Source organism: Harpia harpyja, chromosome 17 (genome assembly GCF_026419915.1).
Source record: "Harpia harpyja isolate bHarHar1 chromosome 17, bHarHar1 primary haplotype, whole genome shotgun sequence".
NCBI classification, from domain to species: domain Eukaryota; kingdom Metazoa; phylum Chordata; class Aves; order Accipitriformes; family Accipitridae; genus Harpia; species Harpia harpyja.
In genome coordinates this window covers 17,293,965-17,315,248 of record NC_068956.1, presented here as the reverse complement: position 1 = coordinate 17,315,248, position 21,284 = coordinate 17,293,965, and the positions used below count along the sequence as shown (strand labels likewise).

The 21,284-nt window shown below is 39.8% G+C and overlaps 1 protein-coding gene across 4 annotated transcripts in view; it reads right to left on the bottom strand.

The window, feature by feature from the left end:
• Positions 1-21,284, bottom strand: part of AASDHPPT (aminoadipate-semialdehyde dehydrogenase-phosphopantetheinyl transferase) — a 73,420-nt gene that overhangs the window by 35,312 nt on the left and 16,824 nt on the right. For all 4 annotated transcript variants that reach the window (XM_052812913.1, XM_052812914.1, XM_052812915.1 and 1 more), the window contains exons 3-5: positions 16,490-16,611; positions 15,848-16,009; positions 5,209-5,286 (exon numbers count right to left, since the gene is read on the bottom strand). In XM_052812913.1, coding sequence (XP_052668873.1) covers positions 5,209-5,286; positions 15,848-16,009; positions 16,490-16,611 — 362 coding nt within the window. The remainder of the gene's footprint in view (positions 1-5,208; positions 5,287-15,847; positions 16,010-16,489; positions 16,612-21,284) is intronic.

The following is a 21,284-nucleotide window of genomic DNA, read 5'->3' as shown; positions in this document are numbered from 1 at the left end:
CATCTAGCAGGCCAGTCATTTCATTCTAGAAGTTTACCAAGCTGGTCAAGCATGACTTGCTCTCGGTGAAGCTATGCTGACTAGTCCTGATGATTTCCTTTGTCCTTGATGTGCCTGGAAATGGTTTCCAGAATTAGCTGCTCTGCCACCTTTCCAGACATCAAGATGACAGGCCTGTAATTCCTCGGGTCCTCCTTGAACATAGAGTGACATTTGCTTTCCTCCAGTCTCCAGGCACTTCTCCCAGCCACCATGATCAACCAAAGATTGAGAGTGGCCTTGCAATGACATCTGCCAGCTCCCTCAGCACTGTGGCTGCATCCCATAAGGGCTCAAGGACTTATGTACATCCAGTTTACTTAAGTATTCCCTGACCTGTTCCTCTTCCACCAGGGCTACATACATCTTCCTTGCTGCTTCCCCTCTGGTCTCTGGGACCTGAAATTCCTGAAGGCCAGTCCTGCTAATAAAGATTGAAGCAAGGGTAGCATTCAGTACCTCAGCCTTTTCCATGTCCTGGTACTCAGGGCCTCTGTCTCATCGAGCAAAGGGCTCACATTTTCCCTAATTTTCCCTTTGTTTCCTATGCACTTATAGATGCTCCTCTTGTTGCCTTGGACATCCCTGTTCAGATTCAATTCCATCTGGGCTTTAGCTTTCCTAATTTTGTCCCTGGATGCTCAGACAATGTTTCTGTATTCCACACAGGTTACCCATCCTCTGTATGTTTCCTTTTTGTGTTTGAGTTTGGCTAGAAGCAATTTGTCTATCCACACAGGCTTCCTGGCGTTTTTTCCCGACTTCATATTCATTGGGATGGAACTCTATTGAGCTTGGAGGAGGTGATCCTTGAATATTAAGCAGCTTTCTTGGTCCCTGCTTCCCTCTGAGGCCTTACCATAGAATCCTTTAGGTTGGAAAGGACCTTTAAGATCATCAAGTCCAACCATTAACCTAACACTGCCAAGTGCACCACTAAACCATATCCCTAAGTGCCACATCTACACGTCTTTTCAATACCTCCAGGGATGGTGACTCCACCAATTCTCTAGGCAGCCTGTTCCAATGCTTGATAGCCCTTCCGGTGAAGAAATTTTTCCTCATATCCAATCTAAACCTTCCCTGGCGCAACTTGAGGCCATTTCCTCTCATCTTACCACTTGTTACTTGGGAGACCGACCCCCACCTTGCTACAACCTCCTTTCAGGCAGTTGTAGAGAGCAATAAGGTCTCCCCTCAGCCTCCTTTTCTCCAGAGTAAACCACCCCAGTTCCTTCAGCCACTCCTCATAAGACTTGTGCTCTAGCTTTGTTGCTCATCTTTGGACATGCTCCAGCACCTTATCCCACAGGACTCTTCCAAGAAAATCTTTCAGGAGGCCAAAGTCTGCTCTCCTCAAGTCCAGAGTTGTGAGCTCTCCTCCCTGCCCCCAGGATCCTGAACTCCACCATCTCATGCTCACTGCAGCCAAGGCTGCCTTTGACCTTCACATCCCCAACAAGCCCCTCCTTGTTGGGGAGTAGGAGGTCCAGCAGAATGCCTTTCCTCACTGGCTCCTCTATCATCTGGAGAAGGAAGTTGTCATGAATGGACTCCAGGAACTTCCTGGATTGCTTATGTCCTGCTGTGTTGTCGCACCAGCAGATACTGGGGTGCTTGAAGTCCCCCATGATGACCAGGGCCTGTGAACATGAGGCTGCTCCTATCTGTCTGTAGAGGACCTCATCCACTTGTTCTTTCTGGTCAGGTGGCATATAGCAGACACTCACTATAAAGTCACCTTGACCTGTCCTCTCTTTAAACCTAACCCATAAACTCTTAGCTGGCTCCTCATCCATCCCCAGGAAGAGCTCCATGCACTCCAGCTGCTTTCTCACAAAAGTGGCAATTCACCCTCTGCATCTTCCCTGCCTATCTTTTCTGAAGAGCCTGTACCCCTTGATCGCAACACTCCAGCCATGGGAGCCATCCCAACACATCTCCATGATGCCAACAAGACTGTAGCCCTGCAACTGCAGACAGATCTCTTAACTCATCATGTTTATTCCCCATACTGTGTGCACCAGTGTATAGGCACTTTAAAGAGGCACCCCAGCATGCTGAGTTCCTGGAGAGGGTTTGGGGGATTTGTCTATAATGGTGCCTTGTAGGTACTTGCTTGCTTACATGCAAGCACTGGAGGTGGCCCCATCTGAGGCCTCTTTTGTAGATTCTGTTATCCCTTCCTGTCACATCAATGAAGGTAGGTTAGTAAATAGGTAAAAGAGCAAAAATATCTATTCTCTGCTTCAGCATTTGAGCAGTAAGCTACTGTTAGGAATAAATGGAGAGACAACAAAATGGTTCGTGTGTGTTGTAACAGCACAGCAAAACTCAAAGTTGCCCAATGCAGACTGAAAGCAAAAGTTAATTAAGCTGCCTGTCACTTTATATCCTCGCACAAGGGACATGGTATTGAGACATTCCTGTTCATCTGGCATTTTGGAGATGAGGTAAAGCTGCAGGAACTGTGCCTAGAGCCATGCGAGTGACATCACAGATGCATACCAAATATGAACTAAGCCTCAGAGCTGAGAAGACTGTTAACAGATCTCGTTTGAACTTCAGCACACGCTTGTCTGAAGACAGGTGTGCTCTGACTGAATTCATCACAAGTCCTGTGAAATTTAGCAAGTGATAGATGAAAAGGTATTTATAGCCCACATAGGAATTATAAAGAATTATAAATTCAGCCAACTTTCATTGAAATCTGCCTCAGATAACTGTCTAGATGTAGGTAACGGTGCAGATAAATGTTCTGTCTCTTCAAGCATATAGCAATCACTAGCAGACATTTTGTTAAGAGTCTTGACACTAGAGAACTTAAATTACAGTACTTCAAAGTAACAATTGGTCTTTCCTGTGACTTGTAGGTACTTGCTATCAGGTTGGGAAGAAAGCTCACTGAAAGTACATGTTCTGCAAACAGGACATAATGAATTACTCCTGTGATAGCAGAGAGGGAACAGAAACAAGCACTGACATCCTGAAGCAATTGCATAATGTCTACACACTTAATTTTTTTAAATTAAGATGAAGAACACCTTTTCCTCTCAACGCATCTAGCAATACATAGAATCCTTTTTTACAGTTCTGTTAGTAAGAAGGCCACTTTCATTTCCTCCACATTCCTGTTAGAAGGAGTCCTGAAAAAGCACAATACAATAGTACAGAAATTTTCACTTCATTTCCATATTGGGGAGTGTCGTGGTTTAACCCCAGCCAGCAACTAAACACCACGCAGCTGCTGACTCACTGTCCCCACCACCCAGTGGGATGGGGGAGAAAATCGGGAAAAGAAGCAAAACCCGTGGGTTGAGATAAGAACGGTTTTAATAGAACAGAAAAGAAGAAACTAATAATGATAATGATAACACTAATAAAATAACAACAGTAATAATAAAAGGATTGGAATGTACAAATGATGCGCAGTGCAATTGCTCACCACCCGCCAATCAACACCCAGCTAGTCCCCGAGCGGCGATCCCTCCGCTCCCAGTCCCCCCAGTTTGTATACTAGATGGGACGTCCCATGGTATGGAATACACCGTTGGCCAGTTTGGGTCAGGTGCCCTGGCTGTGTCCTGTGCCAACTTCTTGTGCCCCTCCAGCTTTCTCGCTGGCTGGGTGTGAGAAGCTGAAAAATCCTTGACTTTAGACGAAACACTACTTAGCAACAACTGAAAACATCAATGTTATCAACATTCTTCACATACTGAACTCAAAACATAGCACTGTACCAGCTACTAGGAAGACAATTAACTCTATCCCAGCTGAAACCAGGACAGGGAGTCACAGAATGCTCACTTGTCCTATTTAAAATGACCTTTTTTCAGTGAATTGAGCTAATGAAATTTAGGTCATCACAAATTTAATCAGTGGACAAGTATGCCTTTGAGACTTCTCTTGATTCGAAGACTTTTCATCGTAACTCTCGATACCATGCCTATTCTTCCTATGATAATTTTAAGCTGTGTGGCAGTGATGGTGAAGGTCAATACTTAAAAATCCTGGACTTTTGTAGAATACTTAGGTAATTGTCTTTAGAAATCATAGCAACCTTCTTTTCACCTCAGACTGACATTTATCAGTACTCCTGTAGGGAGGATGATATGCAGCCCCACTGGGAACTTAAGTATGTCCTATCAAACAGAATGCACGTATTTTCTTAAAGAGTATTTGAGCACTGATTTAACACAGTAAATCCTCAAAGGTGGTTTAAACCTCTTTTTTTAATCTAACCAATTCTAGTCAAAAGGTCTGCCTCTCTGTGTTATCCATGAACACAGACTCAGACTTTATGACCATGATAGATGTGTGCATGACCACTTTCATCGTTTTATCCATTCATATACTAATTATTTTTTTTCCAGTTCCTGGCAGAATCTTTATATCTAAATAACAGAAAACAACTAACCCATTTTCTTGTGAGCAACTACACCACCACAGACAAATCTGGCCATTTGTCACACTTTCCTTTGCTGACTCTCTGGCTATTTCAGCTACAACTTGCCAGTCTGCCTCAAATTTGACTTTTATTGCTATTTGCATGACCCAAGTAAATTACACAGAAAAACCTGAAAAGCTTTTAAGTAGCTTTGTTGCTTCTCTCAATATAGAGACCACATGGAATGAAGACTAACACTGCTGTTCTTCCCATCTGTTGGTTGTTGTTGCTTGTGTCTCAAGGGTTATCTTGTCATAATGGTGTTTGAGAGATGGATCTGCTCTGGGATACATGCACTGACAGTCCCTGATTAAAATCAACTTGGTGAGATGCCATACTAGTTTAGCAGTCCAGATTGGTTCAACTGTCTCCATTTCCCTCTGTGAAAACCATCTTTCCCACATGAGTACTAGCAGGCTGTGACAAAAATCACTTAATCTTCTCTTGAATGAACACACTGAACACTGTAACACATACATTCCAGCAACATTATCTGTTGCTGTCCTCTGAAACCATTTTTCCTGCCCAGACCTTTCCTGAAATAGTCAGGTAAACAGAACTAGAGGTAACAGTTCAGTAACAATCTGGTTAATACTGTGCTTAAGATAATCTTTCTCCTTGGCCCTACATCTGAGATAACACACTTTTAGCTACAGCATCAGACTAAGTTTATGTTCAAGTGATTAGTTACCAAGACCTGAAAACGTTTCATAATTTCTTACATCAGAATGCTTCTGTCCAAATCCCTCCTGTTTGCCGAGAGCCACTGCAACATGATGATGGTCATCTAACCGAGTTTCCTAGTAAAGATGAAAAATGGCAATGTAAATGCATTTTCTTTACTCTGTTTCCAGCAAAGACTATATAAATGCTTAGAACTTGGTTCAGAACAATAGCAGAACATCATTTAAAATACTTTAAAACAATGACATTCAAAAAGCAACAGTCCTTTTTAGCAGTTTTGTTGGAGAGCTCAAGGAGGCAGATACATTAAAAAGTTAGGGCTGAACTGGTTGCTACAGGTCACCATCATCTCACCCATTTCTAGATATTTATATTCAAGTTTGTGACCTTAGCATTCCTTTACCAGTCCCTTCTAAGTCATAAGCCATATAACCAATCTTAGCTATCTGTTTTCCAATGAGATCAACTGTGAACTTCTGGGAGGTATTCTGAAAAACAACGATATAAGTGTAAACTTAAACCAATGACTCTCTCACTCTTGGCTTCAGACAGCATGTAAGATCACAACTTCAAATTTCTGACATAGCAGTCTGAGCACTGCTCTGTGTAAATATGAACCAATTTTCCTCAAAAAAAACATTTTTAGATATACAAATATATATTTAGTAATATTGTTTATCTACTTAATAGTTTTGTTTAAAACTGTTTTCCTCTAGAAAGACTAAGAATTCATCCTAAACAATTTATTTCAGAAAAAAACCCCTTTATATACTGTTTCTGAAAAAATGTTTATTCAGTAGTCAAATCGTAATCCTGTTGGCTTTTTTTTTTTTTTTAATATATGTAGGGGGGGAGAAATAATGTTTTCCTTGTTTCTTTACCCCCAAATTTTCACATTATTTCCCAAACTTTCTGAAATGGAAATCAAGAATAACAAGAATTTTACCTAGAAAAATGAACAATTTAGATATCACCATTAATCTGAAAATCACCTAGTAGTCTGGATATTCTCCTGGGAGGTATGATTGAACCTCCAATTTCCACTTCCTTGGGAAATACTCTAACTGCACTATATTATAGTATAAAGAAAGCATCATGATGTCCTATTTCCTCTGACAGGTTGTTGGCTGCTTCTTTTTTTTCCTTTTAATCTAAGCAAAATGTCTTTTAGAACAATGCTGTCAGTCTGCGTTAGGCTTCTCTACAGTTCATCTACTAGATGGGATTTTCAAAGATTTCAGTTGCAAGGATACCATTTTTGTGATTCCCAAACAGCCTTGTATATAAAAAAAAAAAAAAAGTCCAAGATGCTCAGCTCAGATCTAGTCAATCCAGCTCAGCCAAGACAGCAGCTGCTCTAGTCATGTGTAGCAGCAGTACAACTATAAGACTGGGGGACTCTACTGGCAAAGATGTGGGTGTCTTGGCAGATAGGTGCTGGTGTGGGAGTAGAACTGTTTTTACTTTGATCTCTTCAGCACCAAAACTGTCCCTATTTGACAGATTCAGCAGTGAACTTTGTCACTCTCACCTACTTAAAAACAAAACATCAAGCTCTTGTTGTTTTACCTTTCTGCAAAGCACCAGTAAGAAAGCAACTATTTAAGTTCTGTCTAGATGAGGAGAAATATTTCATGCACTTGAGAAGCACTAACAAATCTGCACTGTAAGGCATATTTCCCACAACTGCAAGAGCTATAGGTATACGTACTACAAAGTATTTTACTAGGTTTTCCATTCCATTACTAGTGTACAAGATTGAAAATAAGTCAAGCATAAAGAATGCTACCTCAAGTTTGATGAAATCTAACCATTTGTACACATCACACACATTTCTATAACTTCCTCAAAAATAAAAAAGACTATGAAAATTAAATGTTTGATCAAGTCTTGCTAAACAATTTATATAGTTCTAGGGTGGCAGTGTTTTGTGTTTGTCTAGAGAAAAAAAATGACTACATTCAGTTTTTCCATCACTTCATTTCCCCCTTCTTCATCCTTTGCACGTTCAAGAGGTTAAAGACTGATGAGAACAGGGGACACAGCACAGGCCATTCAGCAGTGGCCTATATCTGTAGTCAGAAGTCTGCAAACAACTGTGTTACAGCTTTAAGCTAAATGCACAGAAATTTCTTTTTGTGAAGTGAATTTATGCATTACTCCTTGTTTGTGCAACTATAAACATATTATAGATAAAGTCTTTTATATATTGTTAATTAAATAATTTTTTGTCAGCTCAAAACTACATTTACTCTTTAGATAATAATGACTCTTTAGATAACAGGGACCATTCCCCTCCAGAGACCCTGCCCAATGGATAACAAATTCAGAAGGTTCCAACTCGTTTACTTCACATATCCTCTGTGATCACAAAAGAGGTTTCAGCATCTTACAATACAACATAACAAACTATGCCCTTCATCTTATCTTTGCTGCTTCAGAGAAATGTAAATCCAAAACAAATGCAGAAGGGAAGGAGATCCTTCCTGGCCCCTACTAGCGGCCAGCAAAAACTTTAAGGTATGGAGTTAACGAAACATGTAGAAACCATAAAAAACAGCTTGCTCCCCTATTCATCTGGAGATACTGCTATACCGGCTTATTAAATAAATCCAACTTTTTAAATAGAAATAGAAGATTAAACAAAAAGAGAAAGAGGACAACTGTACAGGATTTCCTCTGAGGTAAAGGAGGAATTCTTTGCCTTTGTTTTGTTAAGATTCTTCTCTATAAACCAGAAAACATATAATGGATCAAAATTGGTTCTGTGCAGAGAAAAACAAAAGTGTTACTAGAGCTGTTCAAGCTACAGGCACACTGAAACTTACAATGAACTAATTTCAAAGTCTCAGCAAAATGATGTGTCTGGGATTCAAATCATTCTGGATTCCCTCAACAACAGACAGGTTATGAGGAAACTGTACCTTCCCAGCCAGCAGAACCGATTCCTGTGTCAATCCAGTTGGATTAGCTAGTCTTAGAGTTTTCATTCCTATTTATTCCTGACAATACAAAAGGATTAACTTCTTCTACTGTGGGTGAAAGACTCCATTACAGTTGCACATCAACACCAATTACTAGATGTATTTCAAATTGACTCAGGTAATCTCAGTTTGAAATTCATACTCTGGAAGTAATGTGCTTGCTTATAGAGAAAACAAGCAAATATTTGTTGTGAAAAAAGGCAAACAACTATTTGTGTAGCAGCAGTGATGCCACGTGATTCTTAATCGCTGAATAAGGTTTAGGATAAAGTGGGTGCTTCCTTTATAACCTGGTTGTATCCAAAATTGAGGTAGGGACCAAAACAGAAGTGTCTTATGTCTCATGTAAGATTTTTCTTCAATATAGATGCCAATAAGTGCTATCTAGCCATTCTTCCTGATTAACTGTACAAAACTGGGACCAATAAGGAAAGAATCACGAATACGCTTCCCATTTTGCAAATCAGTAATTAGGATTTTTTTTCCACATATCAGATCTGCTACAGAGATAGAGAGATATATATATATTCTAAACTTACGTTTACCTCTTAACAATTATGGGAAGTTTTATAATTTAATCAATCAACTTCTTTCACTTTTATTAATTAGTACTTCATTCTGTAAGTTTATTTTCTTCAAAGGAAGTAAATGGAGCATATAGAATTACTCATAATAATCATCAGAATAATGACTTCATCCTAAATTAACACCCTGACAAATACTGTATCACTTTTCACTGGGCTAGTAAACTTTTAATTATTACTAAACAAATTTACCTTTTTAAAATGAGTGAAGTATGCACTGCCTATGTGAATAAAGCATACTTAACACACATAGCAGACATATCTTAAAATTAAAATTATGGTTTGTCCTGGTTTCAGCTGGGATAGAGTTAACTGTCTTCCTAGTAGCTGGTACAGTGCTATGTTTTGAGTTCAGTATGCGAAGAATGTTGATAACACTGATGTTTTCAGTTGTCGCTCAGTAGTGTTTAGACTAATGTCAAGGATTTTTCAGCTTCTCACGCCCAGCCAGCGAGAAAGCTGGAGGGGCACAAGAAGTTGGCACAGGACACAGCCAGGGCACCTGACCCAAACTGGCCAACGGTGTATTCCATACCATGGGACGTCCCATCTAGTATAGGTACTGGGGAGTGGGAGCGGGGAATCACAGCTCGGGGACTGGCTGGGTGTCGGTCAGCAGGTGGTGAGCAATTGCACTGCGCATCATTTGTACATTCCAATCCTTTCATTATTGCTGTTGTCATTTTATTAGTGTTATCATTATCATTATTAGTTTCTTCTTTTCTGTTCTATTAAAACCGTTCTTATCTCAACCCTCGGGTTTTGCTTCTTTTCCCGATTTTCTCCCCCATCCCACTGGGTGGGGGGGAGTGAGTGAGCGGCTGCGTGGTGTTTAGTTGCTGGCTGGGGTTAAACCACGACAGTCCTTTTTGGCACCCAACGTGGGGCACAAAGGGTTGAGATAACAACAAACCTGACCAGAGCTTGTTAAAACAAATTTGTTACAAGCATTCATTATATCGGTCTAATAGTCGCTGGTCATTATGTTGATTTATGTGTTCTTAGAGTTGTTGCTCTGGTTTTTAAAGTTCTGTTATGTATCACCTCGCTTGCTGTATGTAGTCCCTCTTCTGCTGCTTATCATCCATGGGAGGTGGATTAAGGTTTTCGCTTTGATGTATTGTATAACACTGGTTTATGGTATGATAAAGTCGTCGGCTGTGGGATTAATCCGGTACTTGCACTCAGCATTGTCACCTTTATACTCCGGGAGCCATGTGTGGGAAACTATTAATAATTATACCATTTACCTTTCCTCCTTGGAAAACCAGTCTATGGGTGGCGTACCTTTCTTCCCCTCTCCTTTCTCCTTCAGTTCAGTTAAAATGGTGTTTGAGAATTTTGAAAAATTTGAATACTCTTGGGATGTTGGGACCAGCATGGTCCTAGCCCTACTGCTAGGAATTAGCATGCTTCTGAATGTGGTTCAGCTCTTGTTTAAGTTTAAACAACTATTTAAGAAAATCACCCAGAGATCTGCCCCAAGGCTGGGTAATTATGAGTGGCAGGGTGTGTGGGGTAGTATGGGCAAGTACCTAGAAAAGTGGGCACCTCCAATGTTTTGGAAATTCACCCCTGAACAAGTGCAGAATCCAGAAGAACTAGTAAAATATTTGGAAAAGGTATGCTGTCACCCCGGCAGCTCCAGAGAGATACAAATTACTGCAACGTGCTGGGGCCTGGCCCATGCCTATCGAGCCCTGTTCGACACCACTCAGTACCCTCAAGGGGAAGAGAAGGTCTCTGGACCTAACAACAAAACGATGAGCACTGCGGTCACTCAAACCTCGGCAACGAGCACTGCGGCCCCTCCAGCCCCGGCGACGAGCACTGTGGCTACCCAAACCTCAGCGACAGGCCCTGCAGCCCCTCCAGCCTCGGCAATGGGCACGGCAGCTACCCAAACCTCGGCAACGGGCACTGAGGTCCCTCCAGCCCCAGCAACGAGCACAGCAGCTACCCAGACCTTGGCAACAGACACTGCGGTTATCCAAGACCCGGCGAGCGGTACTGCAACTGAACCAGCGGACCAACCTGCACCAGTATCAGTTGCCCCCGTACATAAAAAGAAATATACAAAAAAATCAGTTCGCTTAGTGAAGGATGAAGGCGAACCAGGGTCATCACGGGAACAGGAGGAAGAGGCAGAACCAGAGGTAATAACCCGGTCCCTATCCTTGAGTGAGCTGCGGGATATGCGAAAAGATTTTGGCCGCCGTATAGGTGAGCATATTATCACCTGGCTCCTCCGATGCTGGGACAATGGGGCTAATAGCTTGGAATTAGAAGGTAGGGAAGCCAAGCAGCTGGGATCGCTTGCCAGGGAAGGTGGCATTGACAAGGCAACTGGAAAAGGGACACAAGCCATCAGCCTCTGGAGGCGACTCCTGTCAAGTGTGAAGGAAAGGTACCCCTTTAAGGAAGATGTTATATGTCAATCAAGCGAGTGGACAACCATGGAAAGAGGTATCCAATATCTGAGGGAATTAGCTGTGCTAGAGACAATTCATCATGACCCGGACAACCCACAATTACCCAAAGATCCAGACGAAGTCCAATGCACACGACCCATGTGGCGGAAGTTTGTACGGAGCGCACCATCGTCCTATGCCAACTCACTGGCAATAATGACCTGGAAAGGCGAAGAGGCACCGACAGTGGATGAAGTGGCTCGCCAACTCCGTCAATACGAAGAAAATCTCTCCTCCTCCCTACAAGCCTGCATTTCGGCTGTGGAGAAGCTGTCCGAGGATTTCCAGCAATTCAAAGAGGAGATGTCCTATTGCCCACCTGTAAGGACCAATGTCTCAGCTATTAGGAGTGAGCGCTCCTCTGCCCAAGAGACAGAATATAGAAGGTACACACCGCGAGGTGCCCTGTGGTTTTACTTATGTGATCATGGAGAGGACATGAGGAAATGGGATGGAAAACCTACCTCGGTCCTAAATGCACGGGTACGTGAGCTCCGAGGAAAAACCACCACAAAAGGGGATTCTACCAGGAAAAATGCCGCTCCAGTTTCCAAACAGAGTAGAAGGGCTGATCTTATTTCTGATCCTCTTGAAGGGACTTCTGAGCCAATTTTACAAGAAGTGAATACTGGATACTCTGACCAGAATTAGAGGGGCCCTGCCTCCAGCCAGGTGGAGGAAAGGGATAACCGGGTCTATTGGACTGTGTGGATTCAATGGCCTGGCACGTTAGACCCACAGGAGTATAAGGCTCTAGTAGACACCGGCGCACAGTGCACTCTAATGCCATCAAGTTATAAAGGGGCAGAACCCATTTGTATTTCTGGTGTGACAGGGGGATCCCAAGAGTTAACTGTATTGGAAGCTGAAGTAAGCCTAACTGGGAATGAATGGCAGAAACACCCCATTGTGCCTGGTCCAGAGGCTCTGTGCATCCTTGGCATAGACTATATCAGGAGAGGGTATTTTAAGGACCCAAAGGGGTATCGGTGGGCTTTTGGTATAGCTGCCTTGGAGACGGAGGGCACGGAACAGCTGTCTACCCTGCCTGGTCTCTCTCAAGACCCTTCGATTGTGGGGTTGCTGAGGGTTGAAGAACAACAAGTGCCAATTGCTACCACGACAGTGCACCGGCAGCAATATCGCACCAACCGAGACTCTCTGATTCCCATCCACAAGTTGATTCGCCAACTGGAGAGCCAAGGAGTGATCAGCAAAACTCGCTCACCCTTTAATAGTCCCATATGGCCAGTGCGAATGTCTAATGGGGAGTGGAGACTAACAGTTGACTATCACGGCCTGAATGAAGTTACGCCACCGCTGAGTGCTGCTGTTCCAAATATGCTAGAACTTCAATACGAACTAGAGTCAAAGGCAGCCAAGTGGTATGCTACAATTGACACTGCTAATGCGTTTTTCTCAATCCCTCTGGCAGCAGAGTGTCGTCCACAATTTGTCTTTACTTGGAGGGGTGTCCAGTACACTTGGAATCGATTGTCCCAGGGGTGGAAACACAGTCCCACCATTTGCCATGGACTAATCCAGACTGCACTGGAAAAAGGTGAAGCTCCGGAACACCTGCAATACATTGATGGCATACTGAACTCAAAACATAGCGCTGTACCAGCTACTAGGAAGACAGTTAACTCTATCCCAGCTGAAACCAGGACATGGTTTTAAATGAAGTTTTACTGTATTTTTTCTCCTACTCCTTCCAAAATAGTTGGAGGGAATCTGAGTAGCAACCTCTAGAGTACTGTATGAAAACAAGTGCCTAAAGCTAAACCATTCCATCAAAATCAAATAGGCTGTTTCTGAGCTACTGCCTTCTATCTAAGCTCAAAAATGTCTGAGGAGCAGAGGAGGGGAAAGACACTTTGAGAAAAACAAAACAAAACAACTAAACCCTTGGTAAAGGGACAGCAAACGGTCAACTACACAACAAGGTAGTTCATTTGGTATTTACAACAAAATAACAGAAAAAAATTTTTTTAATGTTCACAGAAAATACTATCTCCAATATGAATGGACTTTGCTCTTGTGAACAGTTACAGGGTGTCTGAACAGTGTCAGCTTTGATTTGCTCTGATTCACTAGTACTTCACTTGACCTTTTTGTCATGACAAGTGTAATAAGATGGCAGATCTTTTTCTAGTCTTTATGCTTTTAAGTTGCTTTTTTCACATTACATGGTACTTTCTGAACGACATTTCAGAATATTTAAATGGGTAAAATCCCCTTTATTTCTCTTTTCTGTTTTTGGTAAGTTAGATTCTCTTTAAAACAAGACAATCCAAAATATGTGATAATTGGGTTTTAAACAGCCTTGCTCTCTTTGAACATCTCCTATCACAAAGATACAGGCAGATCTGAAAAATAGAAGTGAGGTCATTGTATTTTTTTTATTTGATAGAAAATGTTCACTCAAGCAAACTCAGCACAACAGGGAACACTAGGAAAATACTATACCAGTAATATGCAGTCTTACAGGTGATTCTTAATGACCTCTCTGGAGTGACTCTTCCAGATTTCTCAAAATTAGTGTTTTCAGTTAACAGGTTGTTTAAAGAGTTTGGCTCAAGGGCAAATAATGAAAGGAAAAAAGACTTTTGTAAGTAAGAAAATGGGCACAAAATTAAAAGAAACTTGGGAGAAGACAAAAAAGGAAAGAGATGCTTAATTTTACGCTGGGGATTGGTAAATGAAAAACTAGTTGTTTTTTTCCAATTTCATTTTGATAAATGTTGATATTTAAATGAAATTATATCCCAATTGAGCTTGTATTTAAATGAAACTTGATAATAAATCCTTTCTTTAAAGTACTACATTCTGCCTTGTTATAAGGCTGTGCTCTTGGGAAGCAGGAGGGCAAGCATGGAAGGGGAGACATTCCTCAGACAAAAATTAAATTAAACTTCTAGCAGTAATTACTAAGTAATAAGGAAAAAATCAAATAATTATAAAGCATTTAAGTAACGCAGGGAGCTGTCTACATCATCATCTTCAGGCTGTTTTATTCAACCAACCACAGGCATGTCAAATACCAAAATTAGGAGTTCCAGAAGTCAATCGGAAGAGGCAGATGCTTCCTTGACAGTGGTACACTGTTAGCATTAATACAGAAAGCATTCTATTACCAGATGCGTCATAGTCTTTCTTAAGACTTTCTTTTGCCAGTCTGTAATTCCAACTAGTGAATTTCATTACATACTCAATCCCTAGAGAGTATGGCAATATCAGTAAGAGGGCTGATTTAGTATGGGTAGACTTTTAAAATAACACTAAAACCAAATGTGGCTAAAAATGCTGATAGGAATAAACTGTGAAGAGGTCAACTTATGCTACAAGTTAAATGTTACTAGTCCATTAATTCTTTTTTACTACATGTGTACCATGTAGTCTGTATACAACACAAAATGAGCATACAGCAGAAATTTGTCATTTAGAGAAGATCTACTGGAACAGTTGTCTCCAGCAATGTACATATTTTCAAAACGTAAATGCATATTGGAAACTGAATACTCTTACTGAAAAGTGCAGTTGACTGTCTTGTGAAATTGCAAAGTATGTATTCTTTGAATTGCTAGTCAGCTATACACCAGCTGCACAAATTTGCGGCAGACTAGAACAAGGTGCCCTTTACAGACAATTTTAAAGTCAATGTCTTTGCATTTCTCCTTTGTTTTAAGTGGCTGAATGAAAGTGCCTCTGGGGTGTAGAGAAACAGTATTGTGATTTATTTATTTTTTTTTAAAAGCTTGGTTTCTTTGGGTAATTAAATAATTTGAGATCATTGCATAGAATCATAGAATCATTTAGGTTGGAAAAGAGTCTTCAGATCATGAAGTCCAATCATTAACCTAACACTACCACGTCCACCACTAAACCATGTCCTCATCAGTTCTTTCTCTATACACCCTTCAAACTCCATTAGATGCTATTGATCATTTCCTACCAAATCTAACAAGATAGATGTGTTAGTGATAAGTCTCAATAACTTTCAAGAAGGAAAAACAAACAAAACCCCCAAACCCAATGCCCAGAAGATTAAGCACAAACTAATGTTCCAGTCAAGCAAAGGCAAGTTTTTTGCATCTCTCCATTCCTACAGACAGCAGCCAATTAGCACATGGTAACTTCAAACCCACAAAAGCACATTTCTACCAGCTTTTATGGACAAGAAGTAAGAAACCCAAAGGAGCTGAAGACACCTCCTCCATTTCAAATATTTAACATAAACACTAACTAATGGGGTTAGTTAATTGCTAGTCCCATTCTAGACCAACTGATGAAGAACTTTAAAACCTTAGACACTGTTCAGAAGTCAGGTCTGAATATGCTTCAAGTGAACTTCCTGCACACCCTAGGAGGAATTTCATAGAGTGCAAGAAATATACCCTAGGAACAGAAAAAAATTAAAAACCATTATAATGAACAAATCTCTGTGGTGTTTTTGCAGTCATCAAAAATACTTTAAAATGCTGTGGATTTATATCCTAAGTTTTGACTGATGTATGTTCAATGTGGTTATACAGAATAAAGGTGTGAAGCTGCAATTAAAAAAATCAAATGTGCAATGCAACCATAGTGTTGAGACTGTTTATCATTATTGAAAAAATGAATTTGAATAGTTCTTACCTCAAATGTCCACTCTTCTTCTTTATCTCCATCCAGAAGCATTTTTGTCTCCTTATACACCTTCCCTATTTCCAGTTGCAATGGGGACACATTAAATTCAATTCTTTGCAAGTTAAAGCCAATTCCGACTCCAATAGCCTTTAAGAAGCTTTCCTTTAAGGCCTGAAACACAGAATAAATGCATTTTATTAATACTGGCTGTTTTGAAACTGTTCTATAAACATTACTTCTAAGCAGACACTGTAGACCAAATAAATTTAAGACTTATACTATTGTAAATGTGAGGGTAGACTGATGCAATTATCAAGAGAAAAAGTTATCAGCATTGTTAAATACCTAGCCTAACTTGCTGCATTATAATGAACATGGAACTGGAATTATCAAGTGGCACCTTGTTTGGGTTATGTGTTTAAAACTACTCATAAATCCTTCTAGAAATGTGAGCTGTACTATGGTTCTCAAAATTATTCTGACGTTAAAAAAAAAATCACTAAAATATAAAACCGATTAAAATATTATCTCCACGTGAACACATAACTATAAAAAGTATACAGTTTTACCATAATGAAAATAACAAAATATATCAAAAGAGAAAGTGCAGTTTATAGCATTGCAGTCTTTAAATAGGAAAAAAAGTACTACCCAGTGCCGATGAAACATATCCAGCTGCATCCATTCATTACTCATAGACTTGATTACATCCCACTCTGTTTCAGTAAACTGCCGCTTCATGATGTGAAAGAAATTTGGAATTGAGCTACTACCTATAAATTAGAAAGAGATATTTACAGAAATTTTAATAGAATAGTAATAATAAGTAAATGAATTACCTCATGTCATTGCTGTAGTAAAAACTCATAAGAAAAAAAAATTAGGAGCCAACTCTGCTCTACAATCTGAATTTATATAGCCTCGAAGCAGCGATGCTGGTGATTGTTCAGGACACAGTATGAAAAAAAACCCATTCCTATAGCAGAATTACTGCATTAAAAATGTGAAATGAAAGTCATAAACATATTACGTATTTTCAGCATTCTCTAAAAAGGAAAGTATTTAACCAGTGCTGATTCTATATAAATAAAATGTATATTCAGCTACAAAAGTAGCATATACAGTCTCTGACATCTGACAGCTTGATCTAGTAACATTTTATAAAACAGCATGCTGTTTGTCAGAATTCATCAAGCTATTCTGCCTCCTGCCCTTGGATGCTGGGATATAAAACAAACACTTTTTTAAGCACATGTAGAAATACAATCTCCCAAATTTATCACATGCATATTAAGTCTTTTGGATTTATTCTGCAAGAAAAATGGGGGTAGGGAGATGCCCATAATCACAGTAAGAAATATACCAAGGTAAAAAAAAACCCCAAACCACCAAACCTTCAAATCCTTAGATTAAATTTAATCCTCCTCTAAAAACAAGCACAGCTGTGTAGCACTGCAGCAGCTATTCAGGGGCTACACCACTTTTCCCCACTAGTCTAAATTTACTTTGCAGAAGATACTACAGACTATGTGGTTATATTGATCAATGGCATTTCTGTAATACACTGGAAGCTATGGACCTCATTACACAGTTGGCTCATCACCCACAGCCTATATCATTAATCAGCATACCATGCAATCTGTCCAATAGGGCTTACAGCTGGCTAAACAGACAATGGCAGAAAGCAATCTATTTTCTTTAGTAGGGATAACAAAAATCTGGATAGAGACAATTCCACATATCAGGACAAAATTTTTCATAGGTTATGCAATGTTCTTATTAGAAAGAAAATATTAGTCTTATTTAATCCAAAACATAGTCTGCCCTCCTAATACCACACTACTTTTAAGAACCCATCACTAAATAATTGCTTAAAGAAGATGCAGATTCTAAGCCTAGCTCTGCCACTGATTCTGTGAGTGACTATGGGCAAGGAACTTTCCTTTTCTACAATGGTGCTCCCCATCTTAAACCAGGGATAAGGGTATTAACCCTTCTCTATAAAGTGGTTGTCTTCTACAGATATCTCAGCACTATATAAAAAACAGGTATTGGCAGCAGTAATAATTGGTCTAAACAAACTAATATCATACTAAAGCACACATTCAGGTTTTCTGACAATTTCCAGATCATACTGCAAAGTGTAATCTGACATAGACATCAAACAAGACATGGCAGTGACATTTCAGAGATGCCCTCAATTTCATTTATAGACTAAAGTGAAGAAAACATCTTAAGACAGAAATTTTGTTGACAATTGCAGTAGTCAGCTAATGGAGTGATCCAGAACAATCTAAGGACAGAACTAACTTTCCTCTCTGGAGAAAATGATGATACTGAAAAAGAAAAGCAACCACAATGTCAAGTATGTTTTGATGGATTACCAAGGCAAATGAAATATCCATCTACTTAGACAATCCAATTCCCTGAAAGAATGAAAAATAACAAAAAAATTTGGTCAACTTGGAGAAAGGTTATTGTCTTTTATCTCTCTGAGTTTATATGGCCCATTTTATGACCAAGTAACTGTGGTAACACCTGCTCCAAACAATCCACTTTTTTTTTTTCCCCTTTCTCTTCTTCTCTCAAGTATTTAAGACAATAGTCTTGAGGCACCAGCCTCTTCAGGTGATTTAAACTACAAAACATTCAAGAATGTCCTGGTGTACCCTTCTTCCTCCACTGCTTTCAGAGTTCTCTTGCTTCAGTAACCCAGGGCTATTCACACTACCAGACAAGATTATCCAAGACTATCCACACTACTATCCAGACTACCTTCAGCACCTAGAGGTGTATAATACCTCCTGCATTGTCAGTCCTCCCACCATCCAAACCTTACCATGCATGATGAATACACTTGATACTTAAACTGTTTAGTATACCAAGTGTATGTCAAACCCATATACTACTGCCTTTTCACTCCTTACTTACCCCTTTTTTGTCCCAGATTTCTTCAGCTTTTCAGCTAACCTTCTCAGTGCTTATGTTCAAATTTACACAGTACTACCCCCTCCACTCCAACCATCTGTCACGTCCCTCCTCTGAAAAAGCTCAGGCACCGCTTTCTCCTGAATTGCCCTCCCTTCCCATTTCCTTCTTAATACAGTACCATTGCTTCTCTCCAAGGAATGGATCAGATTAGAGGAGCTAGGACTATTATTCTCCACAAATTACTAGCAGTCCCACAAGCTGCCTAGTCCATTTCCCCATATTTGCTTCAATATTAGAGAAAGATAGACTCACAGAATCATGGAAAAATTTAGGTTGGAAAGTATCTCTGGAGACCACCTGGTCCAACCTTCTGTTGAAAAAAGAGCCTTATGTTAGGTTACCCAGGGCCCTGTCAAGCAGAGTCTTTCATCCCTCCTCTGGGCAACTTATTCCAGTGTTTACTGTTCTCATGGTGAAGAATTGTTCTATTGAGACAGAATTCCCCCTGAAGTAACCCGAGTCTGTTGCCCTTTGCCCTGTTCCTGTGTACCCTCATGAAAACAGCTACTTACATCTTCTCTACCGCTACCTTTCAGGCAGACTGTGATCAGATTCCCCTCCTCAGGTTCAACAAACCCAGCTCCATCAATATTTCTACACAGGTCACGTTCCCCAAGACTCTAATCACCTTGGTGGCCCTTCATTAAACGCTCTTCAGTGTTTGCATGATTCTCATGACCTGGGGGATGAGAAGGGGACAAAACTAGAAGCAGCAGAAAGTTTTCTTTTAGATACTACCTTTTTTGCTTTTATTTTGAGGGGTGGGGAAAGCTTCAAACGTACTTGTCACAATTTACAAAAACCTCCTTTGAAAGAATGGGAACAAGTCCCATAGAGCAATTATTCAGTTGCTTTTAAATTTTCATTTCTAAATTACCTCCCATTTGCCAACTTGTTTCAGAAATAAAATCACCTATCAACAATTACACAAACACTTGGACTTATTTCTGTGACCATTACAATTCACTAATAATCCAAGGTCTAGTTTACAAGATAATTAAATTTCATTAAAAATATACCAAAGAGCTTTCATGCCAAATTATTCTATTACGCATACTTTAGAGCTAACAGCTATTTTGGATACAATTTTGGATTACACATGGCATAGTCTACAGATGATAATGTGAGGCACAGGGCAAGATAGGGTACCAGGGCCCTTCACTGAACATCTGAGCTTCCTATACTGATGATAACTAAGACCTTTCGAATTATTTTTCCTCTTGTGTTTATGGCCTGTATTTTTCTCTCAGAGAAGTTTAGGAGAAGTACTAAACATTTTTCATAATCTCAAAGCCTACTCTGTAAAATTTAAGCAAAGAAGGAAAAATGTGCCTCAATATTTCAGTGATCTTCATGAAGCCACAATGTTTTCTACAAGGAAAATACAAAGGCCACGTAACAGAACACAAAAGAAACCGGAATGCAAGTTGGAACCTGATGGGAAATAAAGGCAAGACAAAAAAGTATTTATAAGGGTTATCAACCAGACAAATTATTCTTAAAAATACTATTAAAAGTTTCAGAGATCTTCCCCAAGACTTACAAAGTATTCACCACAAAAATGACATAACATGATAAACATTCTCATAAACGTAGTCAGGTTTTGGTTTTACCTTCAGACTTTTATTAACTAACTAAAAATGTGAACTTAGTAACTGCACTTCACCGTGCAGTAGTTTCTTCTTCTCTACAAGATGATACCAATTTTCTAAGAGAAATTTGGCTGCAGTGTATGTATTTATGCAGGTAGAATTCTGGTACATAAATGCTCTAAAATCCTTACTGTATGCAAACTTAGAATTTGCTCATAGAAAAACAGTAAAGAAAATCCTCTAAAAAAGATCTATGAACTGGAGAAGCATGACAAAAATGAACTGACAATAAAAACTTGAAAAACTGCTTCTCTGAAGGAACAAATGCTTTTATTGTAGTGCACATACATATTACAAATACTTCCAGAAACACTTTCTGTCTTTACATTTTCAATGATCAATGATAAGGCCAGACACTCATTGAAACTTATAATTGTAGTACTGTTTCTTATTTAACTCACAGCAGTAAAGAAAAAAAGATTCCTTTAAGATATGCCTATACAGGTTGTAGAAAACTGCCCATCTGATCTGTCTGTGCTTCTAAACATACATACACTAACAAGCTCAAGAGCAGATGCTGCACAGCTGGGTTCACACAGTACTGAGCCTTTGCTCATATAATCCAGCACTCCTTTCCCAGTGTTCAGGGTTATTCAAAAAACCACTTAAACATTGAGCCAAAATATTAGCTGGGGATACTACTACGTGGAAAAATTTATTTGAAACGCACAAAACTGCATCTCAAGTATCCCTTCTTGTAAGTCATATTTATGGCTTCTGAAGAATCGGAATTTAGATTCTGATTCCAATACATCCAATATACTTACAGTAATCTTGTCCACCGCAGTGGCAAAGTGAGATTC